The sequence below is a fragment of the Stenella coeruleoalba genome, assembly GCF_951394435.1.
Source record: "Stenella coeruleoalba genome assembly, chromosome: 20".
Classification (NCBI taxonomy): domain Eukaryota; kingdom Metazoa; phylum Chordata; class Mammalia; order Artiodactyla; family Delphinidae; genus Stenella; species Stenella coeruleoalba.
Genome location: NC_137166.1, coordinates 39,916,723 through 39,939,832, shown reverse-complemented (window position 1 = coordinate 39,939,832; position 23,110 = coordinate 39,916,723). Strand labels below are relative to the sequence as shown.

The following is a 23,110-nucleotide window of genomic DNA, read 5'->3' as shown; positions in this document are numbered from 1 at the left end:
CTTCTTCTAAAGTTACACATACTCTTACCATAAGACCCAGCAATCCCAATCCTAGACATTGAGACGCAGGAGAAATGAAAACTTATGTTTACACAAAACCTCTATGTCCATGTTTATAGCAGCTTTATCCACAGTCACCCCAAACTGGAAACAACCCAACTGTCCTTCAACTGATGCATGAATGAGCAAACTGTGGTACATCCATACAGACTGCTGAAATACTCAACAACATGGGTAAATCTCAAATACTAAGCGAAAGAAGCCAAACTCCAGAGGTGACGTACTATATAATCCCATTTATATTACATCCTGGAGAAGGCAAAACAATAGGGATGAAGAACAGATCAGTTGTTCCTGGCGTGGGAAGTGGGAGTGAGGGGCAGGAGGATACTTTGACTATGAAAGGGCAGCACAAAGGAGTGTTTGGGGTGATGGGACTTTCCCAAACCTTGATTGTGGTGGTAGTTACACGACTCTATGAATTTGTCAAAACTCGGAGAACTGTATACCAAAAGACTGAATTTTACTCTATTCAAATTAAAAAAAATAAAAATTTAAAACCCTGGCAGCCTTGGTAGTGAATGTGGTGGCCTTTTGAGGTTGCCCTGCCCCTTATTCATTTCACCCTATAAGGGATTAAGTCTATCAAGGTATGGCATTCTCTGGTGATGACTACTGTCCACAGAAGTGGCCCCTGAAAACTGGAGGGAGGGACATAGATTACATGGGCCAGGGACAGGTTTTTTTTTTTTTTTAAATCTCTTTCCTATTGGATGTGGACAAAAAAGAGGCAAGTGGGTCCATTTACCACTTGTGACCACTCTTGAAATCATGAGACAAAACACCTTGAGGATGAGATGATCCTGACAACACAGAGCTAAGAGAGGGCAGAGAAATCTAGGTTCCTGTTTGTATAATTGAGCCAGGATTTACCTCTAGACAATTTCCTTAAGCTAGTGTGAGCAGGGGGCTGTATTACTTGCAGACTAAAGCATCCTAGGAAATGCAGTCAGGGAGCTCGTTGAAACATTTCTGTTCTGATCCACAGTCCCAAAGCAACTTGAAACAAACTGGGCAATAAAGAACTTCTATGAACAATAGAAAACATATCCAACAAAAAATGGGGAAAGGACTTGGACAGGCACCTCATGAATAAGGAAATCCAAGTGACCACAAACATATCAAAATGTACTCGATCCCATCAGCATTCACGGACATGCCAATTAAACACAGAGAGACGGTAAAAACAACCACTAGAGTAGAAAATATTAAAAAGAAGGGGAAGAAAAGCTTATACTATCATAAACTGACAAGGATGTAGAACAATGGGAACAGTTAAAAACTGCTTGTGGGCGTGAAAATTGACATAATCGCTTTGGAAAACAGTTGGGAGGTACAGATATACATACTCTATGACTTAGCAGTCGCACCCCGCCATATATGTATAACAGACAGCATGGATACTGTTATGGCTATTATGAAAAATGCCTCTGTGAACATGAGTCCGAGGGAATTCTGGAGAAGTGGCCCCAGAGACAGACGACCCGGATGGTTACAAGTTTTGCTTTACTTCATTACCATTTATTCCAGCCAGAGTCCTCTTAAAAGTGTTTGCTTTTAAGTAAAAGTTGAATCCTTTGAAAAGTATCAGTTCTCTCTTTTAAGTCTAATGTGTTAATCTGACGGAGTGCTCTTTCTGATTGATTATAGTTCAGACCAGATCTGTGCCTTACAGAGACTACTAAGACTTGACACAGCTATCCTGTCCAACTGCTCCTTATCTGCCTGGAGATCTTTCATCTTAAAAAAAATTAAATCATCAGGGGCTTCCCTGGTGGCGCAGTGGTTAAGAATCCATCTGCCAATGCAGGGGACACGGGTTCGAGCCCTGGTCCGGGAATATCCCACATGCCGCAGAGCACCTAAGCCCGTGCGCCACAACTACTGAAGCCCACGAGCTCTAGGGCCCACGTGCCACAACTACTGAAGCCCTTGCGCCTAGAGCATGTGCTCTGCAACAAGAGAAGCCACTGCAACGAGAAGCCCGCACACCGCAACGAAGAGTGGCCCCCGCTTACGGCAACCAGAGAAAGCCCGCGCACGTAGCAACAGAAGATACAAGGTAGCCAATAAATAAACAAATAAATAAATAAAATAAATATATAAAAAAAAATTCAATCATCAGGGCCAGACCCAGACACGCAGGAGACCACACCCAATGCCTCTTGTAAGTGAAATATCTACTGTGGGTCCAGGCATAAACTTCATGCATTTTCCTTGTATAAAATCCTTTCATGCTCTTATTGGAGCCTATTGACTTTATTTAAAATATAAATCTAACATGCCCAGACGTCTGTTTCCAAGACTCCATGTTTACCTTAGAAAGGTAAACGTGGCAGGGAATGGCTACGAGAGCCCGTGACACTGTGTAAGAAGACAGAAAACACCTCAAGTCACCTGGGTCTCCGGATACATTCACTGTAGGCACAACAATGAAATGTTAAATTAGAAATTGACTAAACCCTTTTTTAAAAAACAGGAGCATGCGCAGTGCATAAGGAATGATTATCATCCAATCTTTAGCAAACCTTACCATTCAAAAAAGTTGTTTTATAGATATTTTCCTGTAAGGAAGTCATTCTGTGAGAATGTAGAGATGTTAATCTAAATCCGAGTCTCTAGAAGCATACGTGTGTGCATAGGTGCAAATATGTAGACCTGCACACATACACGGACACGGATGAACAATGAAAAGTAGTATCTATATCGTGTGTGCGTGTGTGTGGTGGTTTGGGTCCCGTTAAAGAACTCAGGATTTGGATAGAATTCACCCTGATAGCTGAACAATTATGGAACAGCGGCATCCTCAGAACAAAATGACCTTTTCATCAAGTTACAAAACATTAAAGGTTAAAGAATGTTTGGAAGGAAGTTAATACTTTTAAAACATTGAGAAAATTGCCATTCTTTCAAAGACCTGACCAAAATGAGAGCAAAGTGCCAGAAGGCATCTACGAGCCTTACCCCGAGGAAGGGTGACATATTTGCATCGCCTGCTTCATTCAAAACTATGAATGAACCTACCTCCTCAGGAAATGAGACAAGGTGGGCCTGGGAGCCGCACAGCACGGGAGCTCATGAGACGAACCCTTAACGGGCTGGCTCCTAATTGCAATTTTGAAATCACATTGCTTCTCCTCTCAAGTAGCGATGGCAAGGCGAGCAAATCAATGAGACTGTCAGATTTTCCGGGCTTCTATTTTCCATCTGACCTGGATGGTGCAAATTCCACTCGCTACTAACAGGGAAAATAGAAATATCAGTGAGGCTCTTCACCAAACCCCTTCCTTTAATTAACTCCCAGAAAGGCCTGGAGAATCCAGCTGACTTGCCCTACAAATGCCCACTCTTCCCAGGAAGTCAGGCGGTCTGTGTTCTGCCCTGCCTTCCACACCTCCCCCCTTTCTTTCTTTTTGCCCCACTCGAAGCACCTGCTTGCAGCATCCTCCAGGGCATCTAACCTCAGCCTGCTTATAAGCCTTTGTCTTCAGGGAAGTCTGACCCTGTGGCAGCCCCTCTCGCAGTGGCTGGAGGAGGGGTCACTATCATTAGACAACCACTGTATGTCAAGCTCTTCACCAAAGCACCAACATGCGTCATCCCAGGGAAGCCTCACTTTCCCTGGGAAGTGGGATCTGCTGTGACTTGCCCATCGGCAGACAGCTAGTAACACCGTTCCTCTTTCAAACCCCGGTCTGACCCTGAAAGCTCCCGGGAGGCAGCGCAAGGGAGCAAAAGCTTCAAAGGACTTCTCTGACTTTGATCAAATTTTTCCTCCCCAAGTCCTACTCTGCCTGGGAAGGAGAGAGCCGCCCATTTTAGAGATGAAGGAGGTGAGGCTCTAAGAGCGTGGGCAATCTGCTTGAGGTCACTTGGTGAGTTATGGGCCGCCAGCCCAGGCCCTGCCTCGCATGGGCAGAGCTTGCACTCACCTGTTGTGTGCACACGTGCAGCTGCTCACTTGGCCCTTCTGTGCTGCTGATAGGTGCTTCTCCTAGCCACCTTCCCTCGCGCCTTCATGCATCCTGGGCTGGAGAGCCAGCTCTCTACTTTCTCACCTTCGCTGTCTACCTTCTAGACTCCTGACGTGCCCCAGATAGGACCATCCTCCAGAGAGGTGGCATTTCTGGACATTTGAGATGGGTGTGTCGCCATGACAAATTTCCCCATTGGAGGACGACTCTGGCCCATTTTCAAGTCTCATTTTTCCTGGCCGACAGGTGAGCCCTGAGGAAGAGGAAGGAGGGTTTGTGGGCTGCTGGGCTGCTGAAGGAGCCCTCCCTGCCATGTGCCATAGAGCCAGGGGGACTCCACAGGCCCTCACTGTTACTGTGACTGGTAGGCCTTCTCCTAGTGGGAACCCTACCCCCAGGCATTCAAGTTGGCAGGGACTGAAGATTCTCTTGAAAATTAGGGAGGACCATTTGTACTTGAACTCACCCCTTCCCCAGCTATTTCCCCCAAGTATTCCCAGCAAAACCAGAGCCAGAGCCCCCTCTCAGCAGCCAAAACACTCCTAAACACCTTAAATCAGTGGTCCCCAACCTTTTTGGCACCAGGGACCAGTTCTGTGGAAGACACTTTTTCCATGAACCAGGAAGTGTGGTGGGGATGGTTCAGGTGGTAATGTGAGCGACGGGGAGCAACGGGGAGCGACGGGGAGGGATGGAAAGGACGGGGAGGGATGGGGAGGGATGGGGAGGATGGGGAGGGATGGGGAGGGATGGGGAGGGATGGGGAGCGACAGGGAGGGACGGGGAGGGATGGGGAGGGATGGGGAGGATGGGGAGGGATGGGGAGGGATGGGGAGGGATGGGGAGCGACGGGGAGGGACGGGGAGGGATGGGGAGGGATGGGGAACGATGGGGAGAGATGGGGAGGGATGGGGAGGGATGGGGAAGATGGGGAGGGATGGGGAGGGATGGGGAGGGATGGGGAGGGATGGGGAAGATGGGGAGGGATGGGGAAGATGGGGAGGGATGGGGAGGGATGGGGAGGATGGGGAGGGATGGGGAGCGACGGGGAGGGATGGGGAGCGACGGGGAGCGACGGGGAGCGACGGGGAGTGCAGCAGCAGATGCAGCTTCGCTCGCTTGCCTGCTGCTCACCTCCTGCTGTGAGGGCCCAGAACCTGGTCTGTGGCCTAGGGGTTGGGGATCCCTGCTTTAAATGATGCAAAAGGCTTCTTATGAATTAATCCCCCTATTTGGGCCACAGATTTTAAAGGTATTGATAATATCTCTAAGGTGATCAAAAGTCAAAATTCACTCTCTGTCAAATTTGTATTCAGTACCTACCATTTTTTTCTATGTGTATTTACAGTTAGCCAGCCTGGGTCAAGGCTCTGAGAGCCCGCTGCCCCCCTGCACCAGGGTGCCCCGTCTCCAGGTGAATGGGGACTATGGGGAGGATGGCTGCAGATGACTGACTTGAGTATAGCTTGTCTCCAGAGAGGGCCCTAGAGGGCCCTCTGCACTGGAATTCACACTTCCCTGTTGGCTGCCCACCAGCTGCCTTTGGCAGGGGGCAGGGGTGGGGATCAAGCACTCCCTGGGGCAGTCCTTAGCTGGGATCTGCCTCTAAGTCCTGTTGAGATGGAGAAAGAGCAGTGTGCTCACCACTCCACAGTAGAGAAAGACAATTGCACTTCTAAAAACTCTGTACTTAAAAAATATCTACAAAACAGAAACAGACTCACAGACATTGAGAACAGACTTGCGGTTGCCAAGGGGGAAGGGGTGGGGAGAGGAATGCACTGGGAGTGTGGAGTTAGTAGATGCAAACTATTACATTTAGAATGGATAAACAACAAGGAGGTACTCCTGTATAGCAAACTCCTGGGATAAATCATAATGGAAAAGAATATAAAAAAAGAATGTATATAGATGTATAACTGAGTCACTTTGCTGTACGGCAGAAATTAGCACAACACTGTAAATCAAATATACTTCAATTATATATATATATATATATATATGTATATATATATATATATATATATATATATATATATATATATGCCTGCAGGGCCATGGTGGGCCCCAGGGTACTTGGCATCGATGAGCCATGCGGGTGCTGGGAAGGGAGAGAAGCTGAGCAGTCAGGAGCTATCCGCTGGTCCTTGATGGAAGCCAACCCAGTGTCCCAGAGAAAGTTCCCCGCCGAGTCCTGAGCCACAGTCAGAGCCAGGCCAGGAGGCCAGCTTCCCTGCACCTGCAGAGTCCCTGCATTCCTTAGAGTCCAGAGGCCAGCACCATAGCAGAGCCAGTCTCTTCTATGTGCACTTGCACACTCCCTTATTTCCACACTCCTCCTGACTGGTGCTGTACACGCGTTCCCTCCTTGCATGCTTTTGCACACCCACAGGAGCTCCTGCCTCGGGGTGTGGGTGCTTCCTCCAGGATGTGTTTTTCTATGGGAGGAGTTCTGCTGCTGAAGCCTGTTGTCAGCACACTGGCACTGCCTGCTCAGGCTTTCCCAAGAGCCAGGCTCCCGCAGTGCCCCAATCTAAGTCCCAGCTCCCAGCGCCCTGGAAAGCCCGGCCTGTGGGGACGCACAGTCCTCCGCTCAGGGCAAGTTGGATTTATCTGCTCCAGAATTTCAATATTGGAGTGCTTTGGAGAAGGTGGTCAAGATCTGGGCGGGCGAGGGTCTTATCTTGAAGTGATCTCAGTGGAACAAACACTCTGTTTTAACAGAAATGCTAGATTTGTTAGGGGAACCTAGAGAGGGGAGTTGGAGTCAAGGGGCTAGAGCTGTTCTTAAACCCCTCCTTGGCGTCACCACCTGCCTCTACCATCCATCATTAGGTCCAAGCGCAAGACCCACATGGAGACCGCAGAGCGCCTAGTCTTCTAGGCCAGCGGTAGGAGCTCCCCAGCCCCCCGCCCCACCTCCCGTCCCTGGGGCGGGAGCAGCGTCCCCGCCGTCCCGCCTCCAGAGGGCGCTGTTGGAGAGGTGGTACAGCCAGCTGCCGCCGCGGGCTCAAAGGGGGCGCCCTAGGGACTCCACCTCTAACCCCTGGCCTAATTTGAATATTTCATTGGCTGCCGCCAGTCTGGTCAATTTATCATGCAAATGCGGGTGCCCTCCGCGCCAGAGAGGAGCCGTCGCCCGCGCAGGAGAGCGGCGCCCGATTGGTGGCCGAGACAGCTGCATTTGTAATATTTTTCTTTGGGCATTAGAGTCATTTACCAATGCCATCGCCTGAACTCGAGGCACTGAATCACAAGCCACTTAAAGGTTTTTATTGGCAGCTTTGAAACTTCTTAACATGTTCTTTTATTTTAAATCAAGTGTCAACGTATTTCTGACCTCCCCCCCCAAAAAAAACCCCACAAAAACTGCAGCAGCCACAAACTATTTTGTTCCCTCATCATCTGTGCACCGGGTGACCGCCCCTGCCTTGTCACAGGGAGGAGGACTCGACCTCTTTGGGGTGAGCACTTGGTAGACCTGAAATAAATTATCTTTGCGAATGCATACGGTGTTGAGAGGGTACTGACAGAAGAGAAAACAAAAAGGAACCAGAGAGTAGGAGGAAGAAAGAAGATGAAGGAGATGCGGGGAAGAGAAGTGGCAGAAAGACGAAGAGGGAAGGGAGAATTCAGAGCTCCTGTGCGGAGGAGGAAATTCTTGGAGTTATCAAAGCTGCCAAGATAAGAGACTATCTGAATACAAAGAATCTGAACCTGCTGGCCACCGTGTCCCAAAGAATTCTGGCTCTGCTCTTCTGGAAATACAAGGGATATGCACCAAGTTTCAAGAAGTAAAAATGAAAAAGAACGAGGCCCCAGCACAGTAGCCCTCTATTGTACGTGCCCTACTGAGAAGTGTGCTAGGTCTCGGTTTTTCCCGTTTTGATATTCAGTGACAAACACAAAACCATAATATAAAAGATAGAAAAGAAGAGCGATATAGAAGAGGAGAAAGGGGAAACGAAATTCCTCCTCATCTTGCAAATTCACTGGCTGGTTAATGAGGTCACCAGGCTCACTGGTGCAACACTGGGGCTGTCTGGTCTGAGAAGACCTGGTGGTTTGATTTCTGAGACCTCCTCCTCTCCAGGGTTGCTGCATTGCACGAGCCTGAGCTCAGCCTGCTAGTGATTCACAGGCACGATTCTTTCCGCGGAACTTGCACCCGCGGGAAGAGATAAGCACCTCCGCTTTCGAGCTAGCAAGGAGCTGCTTACTTCCAGCCAGGGGTGGGCCCCACCGTGGCTGCAGCTGTCTGGAGTGTAGTTTACTTTTTTCTTTTTTTTTTTTTCCTTAAGCTTTGCCTAAATGGTTTATAAAAATCCATTTCACTCAGAGTGGGAAAAAACACGCCACGCTGCAGCGAGTAATTCTGGAAATTCCCTGCGCAACTGAGGTCAACGCGTGGGATTTGATCAAAGGGCGTTTTGCCAGTAATTGTGCCCTCCAAACTGGCCTTAATGTACATCTGTCCTTCTTAGACCGCAACACGAAGACTTTCTATTTTCTTTAATTTTAGGTCTCCTAAAAAAGTTTTTTGAAAGTTTGGTGAACGACTGGGCTTGAAAGAGAATTATACAAGAAAGGGGAGTGGAGTCTAAACTGGGCTCCCCATATCTGAAAATCTGGTACTGAGAGCAGAGGAGAGCCCGGGGGTGGTAGGGAAGAAAAATCCTCAGCGGGTCTTGGGAAACCCCAGAAAGTAGTCCCTACCAATCACCCAGCTAGGAGATGGGTATGTAGGCAGACCTGGCTCCCTTCCGATAACCGTGTTCCCTCCCTCCCTGTTAGGTGCATAGTTTTTAGTATTTGTCTTGAAATACGTTTATAACTGCCTGGAAATCCCGAGTCGGAAGAAAAGAAAAAAATGAGTCATCAAGGAGGGGGACCTGCCAGCCCTGGCTTTTTAGAGGGCTTCCATCCAAAGTTTAGGAAGTCCCAGTCATGCCCAGGAGTTCAGGGATGGCCTGGGGGCCGCCTTGCTCTGCCCCGCCCCAGCTGACAGCGGACCTCAAGGCTGGCCAGAGAAGATCAAAGGTCCTTTTGCCTTTGAGTCGGGTGGTCCTGGTGGGATTGGCAGACCCGCAGTGAGAGTAGTTGGCAAAGCTGGGCCAGGCCTCTGTGGCGGAGCCACAAGAAATTTACAAAGTAGGAAGCCCCCGCCTGAGGGGAAGGGTTGGGAGCCTGTGTACCCAAGTGTTGGTGGGGCGGCGGGGGGCGGGGGGGGTTAGCTTCACATTCTCAACACCAGTTCTTGACCTTGGGCCAATATGTCTACTTTTAATCCAGGAGTGCCTTGCCCCGCCCCCAGTCCCATCCAGGCACGCCTGATGCAGCTCCCCCAGGGCTCCACAGAAGTGGCATGAATATACCGCTCCGATTTTCGAAGGTTTATTGCACGTCAAAACTGTAAAAGTTCTTGGGAGAATTTACAGACAAAACATCTGGTTCGTTAAAACAAAGCTACCAGAAAAAGAGAAACAAACTTCACTGCTGTGTAAATGCACTTTTAGCAAACAATTAACCGCCTGGCTAGGGCCTGGCCCCAGGGTCCAAATCCTTCCCGTTTTGGCAGGGGCTGAGGTCCCGGGCCCAATTCTTGGTTGAGGTGTGCAGGTGCTGGCAGTCAGCTTCCCTGCACCCAGGGTACTTCCTACTGCCTAGCCCAGATTGTGGCGAGGAGGAGTGTGAAAGCGGCCGAACCAGAGCGCCAGCGTTCCAGGAGGGCGAGGGCTGGAGAGCACTTGGCGCCGCCTCCCCTGGCATTGCTGGGCAGGCAGTGGCTCCCCAAAGGCCCACCGCCCGGTCAGATACCCTCACACCTTGAAATGGGGTGCAGACTCCCAGAGCGCGCCCTGTCCCTCCAGGCGGCCCGCACCTCCCTCGGGGCACGGAGAACCCCTCTTCAAGGTCTGGGCTTAGGCCCCTGGACCCCCAACCTACCCTGGCTACCCTGCCTGGACCGGCAGCTTCAAGGATGCTTCTTTCCGGAAGGCTTTTTCCCTCCTGGCCATCCCAAATGAGGACACACTTCATTCAGCTTGGCTTGGGTCCGGCGGACTCTCACCCACTGCCCTCAACTGCACCTTGTAGACAACCTCGGCTGCCTCCCGGCGGTAGCCCGCCTGCTCCTTCCCCAGCGCGAACTTCCCGACTCCAGACGCAGCGCGCTGCAGCCGGATCCCTGCCCCTCCACCGCACACATTTTTGGAGCCACGCCTGCGTACTTCTCACCTCCCCAACTCGTCCGGGTCGGGCTCGGGTTAGCCCAGGGCAGAAACACCCCCGGGGTGGTAGAGACCCGCTCAGGTAGGCCCTGGCACTGCGGCCTGGGGCTCCTTGACTTCCGAGAGCTGGAGTCGGGCCTCTAACCCCTGACCTGAAGGAGCCGCGTTTGGAAGCATTTGTACTGAACAGGGCTCAGCATCCCGCCGCGGAGAAGGAGCGGGGTTCTACTGGGCCCCAGGCGCAATCTTGGGGGTCAGGAGTTGTCTTCATGGCCCCTGGGAATTTTCGGGGCTCTTAACAGGGTGAGCCACCTGGTCGCAACGGGAGCCGCCAGTTTCCCCCACGGGCGTTTGCCACCGGACATTTTGGTGTCTCCCCACTGTCCCTTAGGCAACTTTCTCCTTTTACTTTTAGGGGTGTAAAAAATTATTCCCAGAAACACGGCACTTCCCAGAGGTGGGAGCATTTAACTGGCCTGGAGGTTACTTTTTGCGTGACTCACGCGTGTAAGAAGTTGCCAGGTGCTTGTGCTGGGCGGAAGCCTGTTGTTGCTTTTCAAAGGAATGGTCTCTGCAACTCTTCAGAGTGGGGTACAAAGATTTCTATACAGTGTGCCTTCTACAGAATTCTAGCTCCTCCGCCCGGCGCGGGCTTTTCCGCCCTCTAGGCTAGCGTGAAAACGGCTCGGCCGCTGGATGTGGTGCGCGAAGCCCGCATCCTACAGCGTGGTCCGTCCGCCCTGAGAAAGGAGCCCCAGCGAGCGCCGCCGCGGCCGTCTCTGGCCTCCTCCGGAACCGCGCAGACCTGGGCGCACGCCGAAAAGCAGTTCCTGTATCCCTTCGAACTCGGGAATCGCGGAACGAATAGAAGCACAGGTTTTGACCTGCTTTTGTAGTCGACTCGGAGGGGCCGAACTCACCAGGCACCCGGACAGATACTTTCACGGTAGGAATAATGCAGATATATCAGAGGAAGTGCCAGGGACAGCCGCCCCGCAAATGTCCGAGGAGGAGTAGGTTCTATGTTCGCTCTTCCTCTTAAATTCTTGGGAGGACAAGAAAGGCCCTTTGGCCCGGCCAGACTGATCAGGGACATATGTGAAGGTGTCTGTCTTCTGGACACTGTGGGGGGGGGGGGCGGGGGCGATAGGGAAAAGCAAGAAGCAAACGCAGGGGAACATGCCACCACCGCCGGGGTCAGTACTCTGGAAGAATTGCCGGGAACCCCCTGCAAAGCACTGGCTTCTCCAACGTATGGCCCTGCTTTCTCTCCCGCTGTAAGTAAAATGTGAATTACAGACTTACTGCCACCCAGACACTATTTCTCCCTAAATCTAGCCCGTGGTTCTCACTGGGATCCGCGTTTTCTTCCCTCCTCTCGCTCCTCACTGTCAGGCCATGTTACAAAGCAGCCAGGCGGGGCCTGGCAAAGTTTTAGATTGAGACCTCCTGGCTAAGACCTGCCTGGCGACCTCGACAGCCTCAGACTCGGCCCAGCAGAAGCGGGTTTAAGCCACGGAGTTCAGGTAACTTCCAGGTCTATACTATGCGTGCTGCGGATTCGGGAAACCTCCCTTCCTTCTTTCCTATGCCGTACCCAGTTCACAGAAAAGGGGCAGAGAGAACTTGGTGGAATGCAAGGTTGACACTGTCCCCCTGCATCTGTCCCATCCTTAGAATGGCCTGCAAAGCTAGTCATGTTTAGAGGTCCCGGTATTCAAGGGAGTGCGTGTGGCTAAAAGATCCCCGTAGAGATCTGGGTTCCAGACTGCCAAGCCGGGCCGGAACGCTGTTTGCGTGTCCGGGCAAAGTAGCGCGGTCGCAATATGCACTCCGCATAGCCCGTGTTGTGCGTGACGGGCTGTCGCGGCGATGTGAAGCTCACTGACACTGATGGATGCGCCAATGGTTGGACGGACAGATGTTGGGGCGGATTGCACTCCGCGCGGCCCCTGAACTGGGGAGGGCGAGGCAGCGATCAGGCTGTGGCTGCCGGTGGCGCGGAGACGGGAGCTCAGGCCGAGGCCGGCAGGGGGAGGGGGCGGAGGCAACTGAGGTTGGGAGAGCAGCGCGAGGAAGGAAAGGAGTGAGGAGCACAAGCCAGGGCGAAACTCTCAGCCTTCCGTGCGCGGCGCCCAGCGCCGTGCACTCACTACAACCGGCGGGCCTAAGTGGGCGCTCGGCGCGTGGAAGGTGAGCCGGGGGCTGGCAGGAGCTGACCTCCCGCGGCGCCTACCCTCCTTCAGGCAAGTGGTGCTCAGTGCCGCAACCAGAATCCTAGAATCCTGAGGCCACGGGCGGCGTCTGCCAACTCACCGTTTTCTCGTTCGCAAAAAGCGTTTCACGCCCTACGGCCGCGTCTCCCGGGCCTGGAGGGACAGTCGTTTTGGCCTCTGCGGCCGCAGGCACCAACTGCACGCCGCGCCCCCGCCCCCGACTCCGCCTCACAAGGCCAGCCTCCGAGCCCAGCCTCCGCTCGACTCCGACTTCCCGCAACCACCCGGGGTCCGCATCCCGCAACTCCGAGCGCTCTTGCGCGCGCCAAGGCGCAGGAGACGTCTTTATAGCCCGGGAGGACGGCGGCGGCACATCTGCATTCAGGGAGGCGTCTGGACCGAGCCCAAGCTCTTAGGCTGGGGGCGAGCGGAGACTTTTGATCTTACCGTCAGGGTGAGATCACGGTCTCCTAGTCTAAAAGAGAAAGCATGCCTGTGAACTTTTAAAACAAACTTGCAAAAACAATCACAAAGAAAAATAAAGAAAAGAGGGGGCAGAAGAAGAGGAAGAGACTAAAAAAGAAACATAAGGTGGGGGGGGGGGGCGGGGAAGGAAGGAAGGAAGAAGGCCAGGGTTTGCAGCTCCCGGAGCGCTCAGGCAGCCAGTCCCAGGGCACTGGGCTCCGGCCCTCGCCGGGACTCTCGGACGCTGGGCCCAGGAAACTCCCTGGGCCCCAGCGGCGCGCCCGGGAGCAGCACCGCCTCGGGGGCAGTAGGCCTGGCGGCAGCCCCCGCATTCCCGCCAACGCCGCCCGGCAGCGCCCGGAGCCGGCCCCGCCGCTGCCGCCCCATTCCCGGCCCAAGAGCTGGCCTAGGGAGACGCAATCGAGCCCGCAGCGCATCGATGCGCCGCCGCCCGCGCCTCTCCGGCTCCCGCTCAGTCGGCGCCGCTGGGGGGTCGTCCCAGTGAGCTCCGGCCCACCAGCGCCCTAGCGGCCGCCCGTAAGTGAGCCCGCTTTACCCCGCAGCCAACGCAGCCCTGCCAGCTCCTCCTCTCCACGGCCCGCCGGCCCGGCCCGCCGCGAGTCTCAGCGATCCCAATCACCCAATCAATAATCAATTCTGTTTGCTCAGTACTGCTGGCTGGCCGGGCGCAGGGCGCGGTGGCCCCTCTCGGGGCGCCCCGGGGCGAGGGATGGGCTTGGGTGCCCGAGTTCCTGACCCCGTCGCCGTCCTGCCCTGGGATCTGCCTGCGCCGGTGGTGGGGGGCGCGCCCCGGCGCCTAGGTGGCGAGGGGCGGGGTGGAGGTACCCTGATCTTCCCAGTCAGGAGAGGAAACTTGGAGGCACCCCCTCCCACACCAACCCCCGGGACGGCCCGGGAAAGTTTGCCCGGAAAAAAAAAATTGGGGGAAGTGGCTGCGGCGGGTCCCGGGGGAGGAGCCCTGGTGGCGCGGGGTCTGAAAGCAGCCCCCACCCACTCGGGCCCGCGCCCACTTCCTCCCCCGAGGGCGCCGGCGCCCGCCCGCGGGCCCTGCCATCCCCGGGGGTGCGCGGGCCCAGGCCCGGGGGTCCGAGCTGGGGCCTTTGGACGCGGCGTGTGGAGAGAAGTGCGGCCTGGGAGGGGCATCGGGGGACGGCCAGGGGGCGAGGCCGGGTGGGGAAGAGGGGCGGGCGGGAGTAGCTAGCGGCCCGGGACGGGCTCGGCCGGGCCGGCGCCGCGTCCCTGCTTGCGCGCACGGGGCGGAGGCGGAGGGGCGGCACCCCCTCCCCAGACTGGGCGGGGGTCCTAGACAGGCCCGGGGCCGGGAGCGGGGGCGCGGCGCCCCCGCGGGCGGGCGAGTGACACGATCATCTCCTTTTCCTTTAAGCTTGCCTGTTGCCGACGCCGCCGCTCCAGCCGCGCAGCGGGCATAAGACTGGACCGCCGAGCCCCGGGCCGCGGCGGCGGCGGCTGAGCGCCCCCTCCGATGCCGTGACCCCCTGCCCGGGGGCGGGGGCCGGGGCTTCACCGGCCCGGGCCGCTCCCGCGCTCCTCCTCCCACCCCTCTGCCCGCCTTCTCCCCCTCTCCCCGCCCCCCGGCCCTGAACCCCGCGCACCTCGTCTGGGGACGGGGCGGGGGGGGGCAGGGCCGCCGCTCCTCCCCGCCCCCTCCTCCTCCGGCCTCTGGAGCGATTTGTCAAACTTCCCAATCCGCCGGCAGCGCGGTCCTCCTCCTCCTCCTCCTTCACCACCTCCTCCTCCTCTGCCTCCTCCTCCCCCCGCGCTCCTCCCTCCCCGCGCCTCCCTCTCCCGCCCTCCTTCTTCCCTCCGCACGTTCGGGGATCGCGGCGGAGCGCGGAGCGGGGGGGACGCGGAGAGCCGGGGCTCAGCAGCATCCTGCGGGCGGCCGCTCTCCGGGGGGGAGGCTGAGAGCCGGCCCGCCTCGCCCCCCCGCGGGCCCGCCGCCCCTCCCTCCCTCTCCTCAGCCCGGCAGCGGCGGCGGCGGCGGCAGCGGCAGTCGCCGGAGGAGCATCATGCCGAGGAGGAAGCAGCAGGCGCCCCGGCGCGCAGCAGGTACGAGCCGCTTCCCCTTCCTCCTCTCCTCCGCCTCCTCTTCCTCTCCTCGCCCCGCGTCTCCAGCCGGCGGCGACCCCGCTTCTTGCCCCGCTCCTCGCCCCTCTCGCTCTGGCCGCGCAGAGTAACTCCGGGGCGCCGGGCTCGCTCGCCGCTCTCCTGTCTGGTGCGTGCGCCCGCCTCACGGACCGGCGCCCCCCGGACGCCCCGCTGCGCTCTGCAAACCCCCCCCCCCCCGCCCCTTCCCGCTCGCACCCACTTCGGGAACCGTGCTCGCTCGCGGCGAACTGAGCCGGGCTGGGTCCCTGCCTCCTCAGCTCTCTGCCTGGCCGCGGAGAGAATGGGAAGGAGCCCTCTTCTGTCTCTTTCTGTGGGGGCGGGCGGGGTCACCTGAGTTCTCCGGGACACCTTCCGTGTCCTCCCGCGGCCGGCCGGCGGGGGACTGCCTGGTGTCTCTGCCGAGCGAAAGAGAGCGAGTGAGCGAGCGGGTCCCTTCGGCCACCTTACTGCTAATCCGATTGATTCTTCATGTATTGGGCCCAAACCGGGCACAGCGGTGGAAAGCAGAGCGCACAGGGTCTGGGTATTGTCAGATGACTGTCAAGTCGATGTTAGATGCTGGCGTTCCCTTTTCCCCGGTTTGTTTTCGCTCACCCCCACCCTCCTTCCACTGCTTCTCCCATCCTCATCTCCTCATAGCACTTAGTTCTGGGACGTGTCAGAGTACTTTCTCCCCATCACCCCCCGCCTCTTTTTTTTTTTTCCAGGAGTGTCAACTCCTTTTAAGACTGAGCCGGGTTTTTTTTTTTTTTTTTTCTTTTCTGGAAAAAGCATTGAAAGCAAAACAAAACCCACACACATAACATTATTTTGCAATAATGTCAGTTGGGGGCATGTTGCTTGGAAGAAGGATTTCTGGCCCTTTGCCACCCTTGATTTGATGACTGATTGATTGCCCATCATGCTGCTGCCTTTGATCTATTCATTCCCAATAAACATCAATAAATCACTTGAAATGGTGAGGCCAAGCTCTGTGACGTCACTAGGGCCCTGTCAGTGCAACTTCTGGGATTTGGGGCGGATTGCTGAGAGGACCACATATGGACAGGATGTATTTTGATATGAGTAACACTCAGATGTGCAGAGGTTCAGATGCTGCCTGAAGGGGAGGGTTAAGTGGAGGTTCGTTTCTTTTCTTTCCTTTTTTTTTTTTTTTTTCCTTCTCTTCCTTTCTTTTCTGTTCTTTGCTTTTGTGGAAGAAGGGAGGGGAGGGAGAAGGGTCAGGGCATTGCCTGGTGCCCTTTTTGGATGAAAGTATGGTGCCCATGTTGCCCCAGAGTGCCTGTAGTAGCAGTGGGGGTGATGGTGATGGTCATTTCTGTCACTTCAGCTGGCACTGCCGGTAGAGCTCACACACCGGCTGCATCTGAACTTGAGTCTTCTCACACAGGATCACAGAGAGGAAATGCTGTTCTTTCTTCTCCCAAAAATGTACTGTCCTGTCCTAAGAAAATCGTAGAAGAAAACAGACGTGGTTTGGGGCATATATTACAAATTTTGCTTTCTGTCCTCAGGGTTACCCAAATTTAGAAAGTTTGAAAATCCCAGTAGTGGTTGTAGGGAGGGTGCTGCCTCTCAAGTCACCTCCTGGCTGGTGCTTTTTGCCTATCCCATCTTCTACTTTAAATTCCAAGCTCAAGCAATGAGCTTATCTACCCAAAATAAACTCTCAAAGTTTGGAGGACTCCTTCACAAAGTTGGGCAGTAGGAGTGTCTTGGACTGCTTCCAGTCTTTGGGATTTTTTTCTTTCCTTTTTGGATGCACATTTGAAGGTATCTGTGTGCCTCAATCAAATGAACCATATGTGACTGCATCTTTACATTTGGTTTAGAATCCTCTCCGCCTTTGCTTCATCTTTTCTCTCCCACCTTGCCAATCTGAGACTCTTATTTGATAAATTTCTGCTAAAAATAGTAGAGGAGGAGGAAATGTGCTGTTGGTTTTATTTATCTGTTTTTTTAAAGCAACCTGTTCACTGACCTTTTTGCACCTTTTAAAAAGCCAGCCAGGAAATCTCAGGTCAGTTAAGAAATATTCATTATATAAAAACTTGACTGCACTACTAATAGGAGCTGGAAGAATGGTTTTGCTCTATCAAAATGACCCGTCAAAACGACTTTGTTTCATATTTGATTTAATTGTCTCTCTCCTGACAGGCACATTCATCAATAGCTTAATGGTCAATCAGAAGTTGGCAGCATGAGTGCTTTTTTTCTTTCTCATACCCGGGTTTTGGATTTACTTTATCAGAATGCCTCTGCCTAATGGACGTGTGGAGGAGGGGGGGAATGTCTGAAGGGCTACTTATTTAGGAGAGTGGAGGAATAAAAAAAACCTTCCACATCCAGGCTGGTGATAAGTATGCACAGGCCAATAAGTGCGCTGTGTGAGTTTGTTTGTTTATTTGGACGGACAAGAAACTTCCCATTTTTTTCTCCTTTTTTCAGTTCTCCTAGCTGCAAGTTATAAGGTTCATGCCTGCGTTTGTGGCATACTGGGAGTGCTGACAAATTGATTGCTTTGTACTGATAGAGAGTGGGGAAAAAGAAAGATGTCTGCTGATTGGTAACTGGAAATCCATTCCCCAGCAACCTTGAGGAGACTGGAGAATTTTTCCCCCCTCCAAACTGAAAGGTCCGTTCAGCCATAAAAAAAGAAAAGTTGTTTTGCCAGCTTCATTAGTGTTCACCTAATTAGCTGTAAACCTGATGGATTCCTGACAGCTTTAATGATTGGAGATGACAAGCTCGACGCAGTGTCATCCAGCAGAATTAGGTTTGCAGCTAGTTTGATGTAATCAAGTTGATATTACACAGTCCTGGCTGCCTTTAGTTGTGCATTAACTCAATTTTCTGCTGCAGGTGACAAATGGGCTTTGGTACCTGGATAATCATGTCATAGGAATTAGGGCCCTTTTAATGGTCTGGGGGTAGAATAACAACCACAAAGGGCTGAGAGCTGGGGAGAGCGTGCAGACATAGCACACAGGTGCACACAGTTTTTACATCTAGGCCAAATGTAACACTGTTCTCCAGAAGGCCAAAGCAGGCTCCAAGAATCCCTGAAAAGACGTATTTCTGCCCTTTAGGATTTCTCTGTTTTTGATAGAAATTATGCACGGCTTAGTGTCTTTCCTTAAAGGGGGAGAGAGAAATTTCTTCACCTGCTGAAGAGAAACCTGGGCAGGAGTTTCCTTTCTCCAGGCATGTAATTTTAAAGGGCTATACATTTGTGCTGGACAAAAGCTATTGCCTGTAGAAGTTCAGAGGAGCGGGGTTACGGGGGCCCCTGTCCTTTGGGCAAAACGACCATTTTCCCACTCTCCTATGTGTAGCATTTGTTTTTCAACAAGTATTTTTTGATAATACCGGAAAAGAAAGTCAAGCAGTACTTAATAGCAGATCACGTTTTATTCTTTCCTGTTCATTTTCTGGAAGGAAGTGTAAAATCATTAAAAGCCATTGCCTAAACTCCACCCTCCCCTCAAAAAAAAAAAAAATCCAACAAACGACAACTTGCCACTGACCTTTTGAGTCTTATTTGGTGAAAGAGAATAACCTTCCATGGAGTTCTTAGGTGGTCCCACTGCAAAGGTAAACCTTCAAGCATCTTGACTTCTGTCAAAGTGGTTTGGAGCCCTTAGGACCTGCTGGGGTAACAGATCACTGTGGGTCCCCAAGGAATAGGATAAGCTCATGGTGGCACAGCCTGGGGGTTTTTACTTTGCCGGTAGACACGGGCAAACTAAAAGGTGGCACACCTGGCGGTGTCCAAGTAACACCATCCCAACCTTCCTAAGTCTCGTGCACACACCAGGCAGCTCCAGAGAGGAGCTTTTCTCTCTTGCAAGTACACGGAGCATTCAGGAAGGCATTTCGGCATCAGCCTTGGGAATTTATTTGCTCTCAAACCTGCCACACGTCTCTCCTTTGGACAGACGTTCTACCCTGTAGCAAGGTGACAAAATGACTGGTTTTGGTCGCTCTGTGATTCCCCGCACCCCTTTTCCTACAAAATGAAAGGAGCAATGTAAATTCTAAAAAAAGAGAAATCAAGAAGCTGAAGGGGAAAAACAAAGAGGGCAGGAGGCAAGGCTATTCCCCTGGACATCCACACAGGGGAGAGAAGCTTCCCGAATCAACTGCTGTGCCCCCATTATCTTGACAACTGTCAGTTAGGGCTTCAGTGCTCTCCAGGGCCACCCTTGATTGTGAGCAGTTGATGTTGTCATTTTGTTCTCAGTTTTGCCTTGAGCGTGCTCGTAAACAGGAGCCAGGTAGTCAATAACTGATGTATCAGCAGTTATTCCCCAAATTGCCTCGCAAGTCTGCATTTTTCCTCTTTTTTTTTTTTTTTTTAAACTAAAGATTGTTTTGTAAACTGATTAGAATGAAAGGTGACTGCTCAGGGCCGGGGGAAATGCCGTGAAACCCAGGTGAGTTCCCAGAACGAAAACCCTTCGTTTCCGTGCCCTCCCCTTCTGGGTTTCTGGAGAGAGAAGGGTCACCTTCTTGAGGGCGAAGCGCCTGGCCCTTTTTGGGGGCCTTTGTCTTTCCCTGGTGTCTGGCAGAGCCAGGCCGGGCGAGGGCTGTGGATGCAGGCGGGGAAGGAGCAGGGAGAGGATAGGGAGCCCTGGTCCTGGTGCCCCACAGCCATGTTTAATCCAGTAACAGGAGCAGGCCAGTTATGCCGAGTGTAGTTTGTGAGGCTTTCCTGCTGGCCCATTTTTATTCCTGCCTGTCACTGGACAAACTATAAAAATAGCTTTAGTCTTGTAGTAGAAAAAAAAAATAGGGTGTGTGTCTACCTTCTGTGTTTTTGTGCAGCCCAGGTAGGTAGGCCTTTCAGAGAAGCTCTTTTGTAACACCCCTGTACCATCATCCTGCAGCCCGTGCAAGGAAATAGGACAGAACAACACAGTGGTATCACTCACCCCGGACCCTCTCAGGTGTTCAGTGTGTGTGTGTGCGCGTGTGTGTGTGTATGTGTGTGTTCTAGTTATGCTCCAAATTGTGGTTTCTCTGTCTGAAGTTAAAAATGAAAGGTGAATACAATATATTGTATTTGGTAACAATGGTATGGACTGGTACATCGAGACAGATAATGTGCAGTTGTAATTAGACTCAATAGACAGGCAGTCATTTTTAAATTCTTTTGACACATGCATAAAATAGTCATATAATAAGATAAGATGACAATTTTATGTTAGGTTGATAAAGTGTCCCGATACTTGCATTTAAACGTCTGTAAGCCTTTAAAAAAAATCTAGACAGATTAATTCTAGTTTCCAGTATTTGCAGTTAGTCATTAAATTAATTTTCAAATTCTACTAAACAATGGCTATGAATATTTCTTTTTCTTGCTGGAGTCTTCTACCTGAATTTTAAGGAACGGATACATAGATCTGGTAGCTTTCTCAAATTTTTCAACATTTGTAAACATTTACGTTAGACATGGGTGTAAAAATTCAGGTTACTGTTTGTGATTAGAAAGACGCTATGCGTTTTTGGAAGTGAAAAAAAAAAACAGTAATAGAACATAATCTGCTTATGACCACTTGCCTGAACGACTGTCATACTCCACTTTTAGGAATCTTTATTAGAAAGATTACACAGTGTCCTTGACCAAATAGTGAATATTTTATAAGCCCCATTTAAAAAAAGACATTTTGAGCACATACACTTGATTTGATCAGCACTTAGATTCTCGGGTTTAATTACTTTCAATTCTGTAAATTATTTTAGTATTTCAACAAGAGTGGCCTAAGAGACGTATTGGGGGTCGGGAAAGCATTTTTCTGAAGGTCACATTGCCCGGACTTTTTGACCATCTCCTTACCTTATTTTTCTCAAATGTGCTAAGGTGTGGCTCTTGAAGAATCATTTAAATTTGTTTGGGCTTAATGATAAATTATTAATTCATACTGTCAGGACACATGTTATTAATTATGACTGTGTTTTCTTCATCCAGAACAGCTGTTGGGGAAACAGTGTAAGTTCAGATTGTCTTCAAGGGGGAGGGCGCCAAAGCAAGGAACTCACCAACTTCTTGTCATCATCTTCCTGATTCCCTTGCTTGGGAATAAAGGATTGCAGGGGGCGGAGTGAATAGGGAGAGAGAAACTATTAATTCTAGACCAAGATGGGTACTGGCAAATGTTCCCTAATGTAACTTTTTAAAAAGCAAGCCTAACTCTCCATGCTGTAAGTCCAGGTGAGATTCTGAGGTGGTACCTGCTTCCTTCCCCAGTCTGGTCTTGGACTGGCTTCCATTCCACCAATTTCTCTTGTTTTCTTCTTCCTCTTGGGTAGACCGGAAGGTCACGTTCACAAGTTTATAGTAGCAGAAAGCAAACTACTTTGAATGCCTGTTTTTTCCCCAAACTGGATCCCATCCCTTGGAAAGCAAAGGGCTGTTTGGTAATATACATGAAATGACTCCAATTCATTTCCTTTTGATTTTCCATCCCCGTCATTAAATCTAGTCCTATGTATTCAGTTTCCTCTGAGTTCTTTGAGGAATGCATGTTGCATAAAATAGGCAATTTTTAATGAACAATTTAATGTAAATGGGTTTTGAATTTAAATTAATATTAATGAAGCCTTGAGTGAATTTATTTTGCATACGTAAAGGCTTGTAAGTCTTTCACCCATGTGCTTTCTCCTTTATGTAGTAACATTGGTTGGGTGGATTAACCAGTGCCTTTTAAAGATTCATGCTTAAAAAATTAAATTGATTTTATATGTCCAATAGCGCCAACATATTATTAGGCAAAAGTGTTACTTAAGGTAAGGGGAATATACCTCATTTTTGATTAAAGCTCTCCGTCTCCATTGCCCTGCCCTTCCTGAAAGCTGCAGTTGGTTTGGCACTGCTGCCAGGGAAAATACACACCAACAATAGTTACTACAATCAAGATGTTTTCTTTCTTTGCCTTACCTCTAATGCATTATGTATCCCGGGATGATGGGAAGTTCTGTAATTAATTCTGTTAAATGTAATTGCTATAATCACTTTGATGTTACACATAATAAAGGTAATATGGTAAGCACATAAAAAATATAAACACCTTATTGTAACACTCCTGCTAAAATTCCATCTCGTCAAGTCTGGTTTGTAGACAAGTGTTCTCAACTCTTTTCGGTCATAGGTGACAATGTATCCGAGCTGTATTCATTGATATTCCAAAGGAGAGTCAGTGATTGGAAAGGATGGGCCTTGGCTTGAAAGGGTCTTCAGGTTGGTTGCCTAGGAATCTTAGTTCCCCTTTCCTTAAAGATGTGGCTAATTAAGGTGACCATTATTTCTGGAGAGGAGACAGGTAAACACTTCAGAAGGGCCTATGGAATGAAGTAAGAGGTATAGGAATGGAAAAGGAGCTCAGAGAAGAATGAGAGTGGAGTTTTCAGATCAGGGGAGAGGCTGTTCTGTAGGTTTTCTCATCCTCATGGTGTGGGATTATGGGAAGTGCTGTGTGTGCACGTGTGTGTGTGTGTGTGTGTGTGTGTGTGTGTATGTGTGTGAGAGAGAGAGAGACAGAGAACATAGGAGCATGTGCTTATGGGTAACAAGAGAAAGCCACCTTTCTGTAACAGTGCAATAAGGGAAATTAGCACAGAACATATGCTTTATTATTATTATTTATTGCTATTGTTATACACCTTTCATGGGGGCATCTGAGGACCGTGCCTGACTGTTGCACATCCCGCCACGGAGCTGGCCGACGTCGCCTGTTTGACAGAAACCTGAGTGACCTTTGAGACTCCCCCTGCCACATCTCCATGCACCTGCCCTGGATCCAGGCCACTGTAGGACATAAGTTTGCCAGAGACCCCAAGCACACAGTTCTTGTTCTTGCGGGATGTTTCCAAACACGTTCGAATTCTTCTTTGCCATCATAGCTTGCAGGAGGTGGAGGATGTGGTGGGAGAGGAACCTTGTCGTTTACTTTTCTCCCTGTGGATAACCAGGAATCAACCTAGCAGGGAGGTTTGACCCCCGTCATCAGCCGGG

General features: G+C 51.5%; 1 protein-coding gene and 1 long non-coding RNA gene across 3 annotated transcripts in view; one reads left to right on the top strand and one right to left on the bottom strand.

Moving 5' to 3' along the window:
• Window positions 1–2,661: 2,661 nt before the first annotated feature.
• LOC307179407 lies at window positions 2,662–14,661 on the bottom strand. 2 transcript variants are annotated; one of them, XR_013825380.1, is made up of 3 exons: window positions 14,580–14,661; window positions 3,993–4,287; window positions 2,662–3,298 (listed from the first exon to the last, which is right to left on the bottom strand). It is a non-coding gene; the product is annotated as an uncharacterized lncRNA (long non-coding RNA). The 2 variants fall into 2 exon arrangements; XR_013825381.1 differs by lacking the exon at window positions 14,580–14,661 and adding an exon at window positions 14,356–14,477.
• A 251-nt stretch (window positions 14,662–14,912) lies between these two features.
• The window catches only part of TSHZ3 (teashirt zinc finger homeobox 3), a 69,028-nt gene continuing 60,830 nt past the window's right edge, over window positions 14,913–23,110 (top strand). The window contains exon 1 of the mRNA XM_079908503.1: window positions 14,913–15,036. Coding sequence (XP_079764629.1) covers window positions 14,997–15,036 — 40 coding nt within the window. The 5' untranslated portion in view covers window positions 14,913–14,996. The remainder of the gene's footprint in view (window positions 15,037–23,110) is intronic.